Consider the following 8,747-nt stretch of genomic DNA (forward strand, 5'->3'; position numbering starts at 1 on the left):
GCACGCACATATGCCGAGGTCCCCGAGGCGATGGCTAAACAGCCCAGGACCATATGGGCCGGCGACGCCGCGCTGACCCGACCGGGACCCGGCCCGCCGCCGCGCTCCCTCTGCGCCGACACGACAACAGAGTAAGTTTAGACTGTGTTACGTTTGCGGACGACGGCGGCGTTATTGGTGAGCGAGCCTGGGGAAGGGCTCGGATAAGCCAAACACAGTTCATGGAAACACTAAGCCGTGGCCCCTCTAAATATAAAGCACACGCGGAATTTTAAACCACACGGTGCGGCCTCGTTTAGACATTGTTTGCATAAATTTCTCATGATTAACACGTGTATTTACTCTTCATCAACACGGAGCTTGAAGCGGCGCTGCTGTTGCTTTTGCTCAGTCGCTGTGAACCACCGCTATGCTGTGTTTTGGGGATGGAGGGGCTGTGTCTCCATCAGCGCCTCAGAACCGCGGCCTCCAAAACAAATGTTTTCTCATAGATGTTTCTGTTCATTAATGGACATGTAGAGCATATGCTCATACAATGATGAAGACTTAAAACGCACTTAAAACATTTGGCTGTGCAGCATGAAGGCAGATTTTACATGATTTATCTACTGAGTATAACATTTAAAACAGTTTGCATTCGTATTGTTTGGGTTCAGAACAGTCAAACTTACTTTGTATCCTGTTTTGAATGGATTATTTCTCTGTCTAGTAGCACAAAGTGGTGATCAAAGCTACTGAAAGTTGCTCAAACCACCCGTCCGCTTCCACCGTGGCATCAGACAGACTGAATGACACACACAGCCACGGCCCGACCCGCTCCGCTCCGCTCAGCGCCGGCGGCCCGGCAGCGGCGTTACCTGTAGCCCATGCAGGTCCGGCTCTTCACCGTGTCGCGCAGCGACAGCGAGTGCACGTTGAGGAACTCCTCCAGCTGCTTGAGCTCCGCCACGCTGCTGCGCCTGCTCCCGGTCCACAGCATCAGAGGCGGGTACCGCTGGGACCCCGTCCCCGCGGACGAGCGCCCGGCGGGCCGGCCCTGCCCGGGCCCGTGGGCCTGGACGCCCGGGCCGCCGGCGTGCCCTCTGGATGCCTTCTGCTTGGGATTGGGGATGTCCGGGCAGGTTGCTTTGTAAAGGTACATCTCCCTGCCTCCCTCTTCTTCTTCTTCTTCTTCTTCCTCTTCTTCTTCTTCTTCTTCTTTGTCTTCTTCTTCTTCTTCACTTTATCCTCTCTTTCAGTCGCTCCCGTCTTCTATGCGTGTGTCCCACAAACATGTACGCCCGGGCTAATCCAGGTAGGCCCCTCGCTCCCACACAGCGCTACGTGGGCGATCAAACCTCCACCGAGCGTGTGTTTCCCTGGATGAAGCTCCTCATGAAGTAGCGCCTCTCATTTTGGCAAACAAGACAAAAATGCAGAGGGAAATCCAACTTCCTGCACATCCCTGCCTGTTCCCAACATGGACCTCTTCATGGGCTGAGCCACATATGTTCCCTGTGCACATACACACTGGCAGATACATAAAGAGTCTCTCTCTCTCTCTCTCTCTCTCTCCCTCATACTCACGCTGTCACTTTGCCCCCTGCTCAGCCAGTCTACATTATAAGCTCAGTTTGGTTTTGCTCCCTATTAAATGGCATGGGAATCTGGGACATTTTTCCCGCCCTCTCTCGCTCCCCTTCTGTTTGTTCCTCTCTCTCTCTCTCTCTCTCTCTCTCTCTCTCTCTCTCTCTCTCTCTCTCTCTCTCTCTCTCTCTCTCGCTCCTTTACCCCCTTCCCTCTCTCACTCTTCCCTTTGCCACAAGCCCTGTCCCTCTCTCCTGCTTTACCTCTGGCTGTCTTCCACTGTCTGTCACCTGCTCTTTTGCTTTCTGACACAGACTCAAACTTCTACTGTACCTACGGTCGCATACGTTCTGATTCCTGAGCAGTAACATTTCCTTTTATGCTATTTGGTCTCTTTTGTTTTTCATTTCTCACCCTGCCCTCCCTCTCTCCTCTGTCTCTCTCTCTCTCTCTAAACAAAGTGTACTCTGGAGTTTTACACATAACAAACACCTAAATTAGGCGCACACTCTCTCACACACGCACCCGGCAGCGAGTTGTGCACAACCGCGTACAGTCCGAGGACAGTGATTTTGTAATGAAGTGAACTGTAAAATAAGATAAAGCCTCTTTGTCGCTGACTTTTCCTCTTTTTGTCTTGTTCTCTCTCCCTCACACACACACACACACACACACACACACACACACACACACAGAGCATATATTCTCTCACCTCTGGCCTCCTCATGGGAGCGTTCAATGACATCATGTCTGGTCTTTTGGTGGATTGTGGGAATCATGAGGCAAGAAATTCTCCCATATCAAGAAATACATTTTTTTTCCTGCATGATTATTGCTGTTCAACAGATAAGTCTGCAAATCAGTGGACTTTAAGTGTTTTTTTTTTTCATATTAAAATCTGTGAGAGCAACAAGACAAAGGGAAAATGAATGAATGACATAAAGTTTATAAAGCATTTGTTTTGAAGGGAATTTAATTTGTTTCAGAGCGCTCTGCAATGGTAACGCCTCGGATCCACCTGTTCCCGAATGGCTCATACTGAACTTACATTTCAGTAATAAAAGCATTATATTCAATAATACAACAACATACATGCACACGCACAGACAAACACGGAGGGACAGCTGTGTCCACTGTCCGGCAGGATGGGTGGAAAAACTGATCCTGGCTGGCAGCAGGAATGTCAGCTGAGTTTATGTAATGCCACAGTGTTTTTAAAGCGTATTTATAGATGCATCCATATATGAGGAGCCATACTGTGCAGCCACACTGAACGCTGTTAACCTTAATATTGCAACAATAATAAATAATGCTACTACATTCCAATCAGAATTCATTCACTTTGACTGACTCATTATTGTATATTATAAAACCATTTGAATTTGGTCGTCTGTGTTGAGAACAGTCACCTTATCCCCTGAGCAATGAATCAGGCCCCTTTGTATTGAGTATTTACCTCGTTTTCATTTTGAATCTTCTCCATCAGCTTCTTGTTCCCTGAGACTAATTATCTGTCTGTTTCTGTCTGTCTCATTGGGACCCACGCCGCCACCCCCTCACACTCTCCCTCCAGTGGGTAAATCCCTACATAATGATTGGAAATGCCTGATGATGAGCAACTGTGCACAGCAGAGTAGAAACAGAACAAGAAGAGAGCTACATACGACAACCTGACACTTTATATGGTCTCCATAGCAAAACCTCTGACTAGTCACCTGCAGTGTGTTGACCATTATTTCTGTTTGACGCTTGGTTCTCTATTAGACTATCAGACAGCAGCAATAATTATGTGTGATCAGTCCACGCCCTCGGGGACCGTCCTGCTCCTGTTTAACACCAGCGTGTTGGCCTACATTCTCCACTAAATCCCATTGTTATTCCGACTGAAAGTCTAGCTTAATGCCGAAGAATGAGGGGATGATAGTATTATATTACAAGGACGGTATAAATTAAACAGACAATGGGTCCATTGAAGTGTTGTGCATGGTCTTAAGAATCTTCTGCCTTTGCCTATTATCCTCTTAGTTGTGGAAGGTGAAAAGAATTCTCCAATGCAACTTGTGGTCGGAGGCGTCTGGAAATATTTAACTTGATGTTTCAGTGTTTCATCTGTCGGTACACGGAGGCTTTTACTGTGCTCAAGCACCAGTGTAAAAAGCTGCTTATGTCAAACCACGGATCTTGGCAGCGTCCCTATGATTCATCCACGGAACATGTGTCATTGTTCCCCATGCAATAGTCTCGTGTTACTACACCTTTGTCCCTAGTGTTATGAGGAAATATAACCCCAATACATGGTCAGAGAGGGGCAGTGATACCGCTGGCTGTCATTATCGCATGAACCTATCAGGTTTTACTACAGAGCCTGAGGCTGCTTGGTTTGGTGTAATGGTAAATAGAGAGGCTTTGGAAAACAGAGGTTTTAACAATAAATGAAAATCAAATGAACTAAACTAGCTCATTTGTTTTTCAAAAGCACCATGAACATGCTGTCACGTGTCGATCACAGTGGGAACTAATGTCATTTGCTTATTAGGGGGTGACGTGAATCTGAGCAATTTGCATTTGTGGGTTTGTTCTCAGTGTGATTCTAAGACAGCGTAGTCTGTTTGTGCAGCATAACAAAATGCAATTCAAACAGAGATTTGCAATGAAACGACGCTTATTATTCCGCGACAGAAAATTGAGCGTGAACCATTATTAAGAATTTCAATAGTTGCATACAAATTAGAGAAAATAACACCTCATTATTCTGTCTCAGTCCAAAACCAATTAACATTACATTAATTTGTAGCAAGAAAAAAAGCAGGCTGGGGGGGGGCTATTTTTAGCCCTGTTATAAAAGCATGAGAATTCTGTGGTTTTATTCTGCCCCAGATTTTATTCAGAATCACTGGAGAGCTAAAAATTGCAGCGATTGTTCTGATTCGAGAGAGAGAGAGAGAGAGAGAGGGAAAATCCAGGCATCACTGCTTGGTATCAACACCGGGGATTCAGGGAGGAGATCTGGCCGACACCGAGTCTGTGTGTGTGTGCATGAGTTGACTGATTTGTAATATGGGGACTTTCGTAGGGGTTCAACTCATCCTCACATCCTTTCTAGGTCACAGGCAGCTCTGTGAACTGAAAGAGGGCAATTCACATTAAAGTCATGGAGATTTGGTGATGATGAAATGATCAATGTTGATTCTCTGAGAGAAACAGCCTTAAAACATATTTTGTGTGTGTGTGTGTGTGTGTGTGTGTGTGTGTGTGTGTGTGTGTGTGTGTGTGTGTGTGTGTGTGTGTGTGTGTGTGTGTGTGTGTGTGTGTGTGTGTGTGAGAAGAGAGAGAGAGAGAGAAGGTCGCGATAATCTTACATTTATTCATACACACCATCCCCTTTTTGTTGGTGGTCCATGGGGCTCATCCCTTCGGAAACTAGACACACACACACACACACACACACACACACACACACACACACACCGACTCACAAATCAACACACTCCACATGCACCTGTCAGTCTGTCAGTCAGACCATAAGAAGCTCTCATCATGTCTTTATGAGCCTGTAAATAAAGAGCACGTTAAGTGTGCAGCCACCAACATGTCACCAAGTCGGCTCTTAAATAACATTTAAAGGCCACGCGTGAAATAATAAACCGATGGAGTGTGGAGCGTTTGTTTTGAGTTGAAATGAAGTCAGACGTTACGGATGAACCATAAAATGACACGAGTTTAAAGCGAGCTTGGTTTTAGGAGCAGAAATGGGCTTCGGTCCAAGAAGTGCATTAGTCTGTGAGTGTTTGAGTAGGTGCTGGCGTCACTCCGTGCACGTGTGAGTGGGAGAAACTAAACAGGCTTAAGCTGCAGATTTCCCACCTGTTGCAGCTGAACGCTGAATTTAAATGTCACAGGAGCTCATTGGTCGTTTGCTTCACCTTCTAGTTGGACGTTCTAAAGCTGGTGCCTCCTGTGTTTTCTGCTCTATTGGTTTTAGCACCATTGGTTCCACATTATCTGTCAGCTGATACTGTGGTCCTTCTACACTGGTGCTACTCTTGTCTCTAGATCAGGCCCTCTGCTTCAAAGAGAGGTGTGAGTGTAAATATAAGGAGGAACGAGGAGGAAGGGAGAGACTTTGGGCTCCAGACGGATGAATGTGGAGCATTAGGACCGAACGCGTGGAACGAGGCACGGACGGACTAGACGTTAAGCAACAAGTAAGAAGAGTAAAGCGATGAGAGGGAAGACGCGACGGAGGAAGGGGAGCTGTAAGTCAATACGGAAAATACCCACGTTTCAGAAACCACGAGGAGAGAGAGAAAGAGAGAGAGAGAGAGAGAGAGAGAGAGAGAGAGAGAGAGAGAGATGCACTTGATGCACTAATAGTCTGACTTCCAGCCATTGGTGCTCTCCGTCTGCCAGTCACGGGAGCCGGAATCAAAAATACTCCCACCGGCTCCATATGTTTTGTCACCATGACGTTACAGGATGTCAACACAGTCTAACGCCGCAAGACAGATGCCGGCCGTTAGCATTGCGGCCAGATCAGCTGACACAAAAGTGGAGGTCGTTACGTCCGGGCTCAGTCCGGGGACGAAGTGCTCCCAAATGAAATGGCAGAGCGGGAGGGGGGGGGGTGCTTGTCATCAGGCAGGACCGCCGCTCCGGTCCAAAAATACTTAAATCTATCAGTGTTAATCGGAGTCGGAGGTAAATTTAACCATGGAGCCAAAATGATTTAGCCCAACGCAACACACCAGGCCTCGCACTCCCGGCGTCGCACTGACCTGTAGGGCATGCCGGTCCTGTGCGCCACGCTCTCCTCCCTGCCCAGTCCGAACATCTTCAGGTACCAGTTGGTCTCCATCTCCCTGAGGAGCGCGGCCCGGTGCCGCTGCGGCGCCCCCTGCCTCCCGGGGGCGGCGCCGCGCTTGCCGTCCTGCGAGTTGCTGCGCTGGGTCTTGGTGCCGCCGAGGGAGGCCACGGACTGGCGGCGGTGCACGTGGGGCGGCTGGTGCCCGCCGACGCCCCCCCCGCTGCTCCGGGCAGCGAGCATGGCTGCCCCCCCCCCCTTCAGGGGCAGCGTTCAGGGAGCAAAGAGGAGGCTTTGGATCTCGTTTTTAGGCGTGTGATACACTGATAGACCCCTTTCTGATGAACTCTCTCGCTGTCTAATCTCCTCACCTCCTGCTCCCTCAACGACCTGTTTCCAGCCTATATATTCTGTCCATTTCCTCCCTCCTCTATGTGTCTCCGTCTTCCTGTCTGTGCTGTGTGCTCTCGGTCTCTTATAGCCTCATCCAGCCTGAAACAAGATCCTGGTTTCCTTGTCTCCTTGTCACAGGCTGCGCCGGCCTAAAAGGAGGGAGCCAAACACGCGAGGGTGTCGACGATGTGTACACATTCCCACGAAAGCGCACACACACACACACACACACACACACACACACACACACACACACACACACACACACACACACACACACTGAGTGCTGGATAGGTGCACACAGACGCATAGAACTGCTACAGGTGAGCACGCTGCATGAATGGCCACACACACACACACACACACACACACACACACACACACACACACACACACACACACACACACACACACACACACACACACACACAGATAGTGAGGGTATAACTAGGCAGATTGTTTTATCCAGGGTTACTGGTAATTATTACCATGCAGTTTCATGTGGACAGACTTATTTTCGGATCTATATTTACACGCCTCCTGCTCCGGCCCCGGAGTCTTGGAGTATTAACACCATGCCTTCTGTCATAAGACTCTAAGCCCGTGTGAGAGAAACGTAAATGTATCAGGTGTAACAATGTGGAAACGCGCAGCTGCAGCACAGGCTAAAATACAGTCTGACAGACGGCCGCGCTATGTGAAGTATTTGTGGTATTTTTAAATTGTTATTGAACAATTACATTTTCATGACGCACAAACTATTAAAGTAGCCGAGACTTGGCCTTGTAGGGGCTCTGTGGTAAGTTTTCATTTGTGTATTTGTCCGACTGGGAGTTTGAACAAACACACACACACACACACACACACACTTGGATATTATTCTCCTGTTGTGTTTTTTTTTTTCTTTACTCACACAAATCCGCCAAGCAGTTGTTTTAAAGGTAGAGAAGGTTTATTTACTGGGGGTCAGTGGAAGGAATTCAGAAGACACATCAAATCATTTACTACTTGTGCGGTGGAGGCGGCTGCGGTGCAGTACGTTGCTGATGAGCGTCGGGTTCTGCTGGGGTTCCACGGGCTGAATCTGACTCCACACAATTGCAGCCTCATGCACGTGTCTGTTGAGAGCAAGAGAGAGGGAGGAGCACAGAAAAAAGAGCCCAGCATGCGCTCAGAAGAGGGAACTGTTGAATTTAATCGAGAAGTGCAAGTGAAGATTTTATTTCCAGTTGTCAAAAAGCACATTGTACTAAAGACTGAATTCATTAAAAAAAAAAGGCTGAGCAACACAAGATAATCAAATCTCAAAAAAACTCTAGCTCTAATAACTGGAGCCTTATCATCCACACGTGGAGCCTGAGGCTCCTTGAGTTATCCAAGCAGGTACCTGGGGGACCGATGGCTGTGGAGGTCAAGTGAATAGTTCAACAATGGAGTGTCCGCCCTGAATTATTCAGCCTGGTAATGAGACCCCGGCTCACAGCACTTGTCTGAGGGGCCTGTGGGGTTAAAGGTCAGGGTTAGTGTGACTTTACAGTGTGAAGGTACGTCTGTGTTTAAGGTCACTTTGGGAAACTGGAGACATGCTGGGTTTTATCTAAGCTACTGTCTAAAGACTAAAGGTAAAGACAATAATGTGAGAGCAGAAGAGTTACTTCTTAATGCGAATTCATTTTGATATTGATATACGAATATTGCTTTTAAAAACTGTACAACACTTAATTAAGTTAAATTGCAGATACAACCCTTTAGGTACCAATAATCAAGTAATAGTTAAATAGTCACCAATATTTATATATATATTATATATCATACATATATATATAAAACATATATTGGTGTTGGAAATAGTTTCAGGATCTTTACACAACACTTTAACCAGATGATCCGTTACTGCCTGAGGAGATTCATTGCACAAAGTGAATCTAATCTGACTGCTCTGTAATGTTGTCGTCCCTAAAAGGGAAATTCTAGCATGGCCAAAATC

General features: G+C 47.3%; 1 protein-coding gene across 4 annotated transcripts in view; it reads right to left on the reverse strand.

Moving 5' to 3' along the window:
• kcnab1a (potassium voltage-gated channel subfamily A regulatory beta subunit 1a) overlaps positions 1-6,625 on the reverse strand; it is a 51,039-nt gene extending 44,414 nt beyond the window's left edge. For 2 of the 4 annotated variants that reach the window (XM_055513996.1, XM_055513995.1), the window contains exon 1: positions 6,342-6,625. In XM_055513996.1, the coding sequence (XP_055369971.1) occupies positions 6,342-6,610 (269 nt within the window). In that variant the 5' untranslated portion in view covers positions 6,611-6,625. Of the gene's footprint in view, positions 1-857; positions 1,596-6,341 lie in introns of those variants that run through there. The other 2 variants (XM_029170738.3, XM_029170739.3) reach the window with 2 other exon arrangements.
• Positions 6,626-8,747: the final 2,122 nt, after the last annotated feature.

The sequence above is a fragment of the Betta splendens genome, chromosome 13 (genome assembly GCF_900634795.4).
Source record: "Betta splendens chromosome 13, fBetSpl5.4, whole genome shotgun sequence".
NCBI classification, from domain to species: domain Eukaryota; kingdom Metazoa; phylum Chordata; class Actinopteri; order Anabantiformes; family Osphronemidae; genus Betta; species Betta splendens.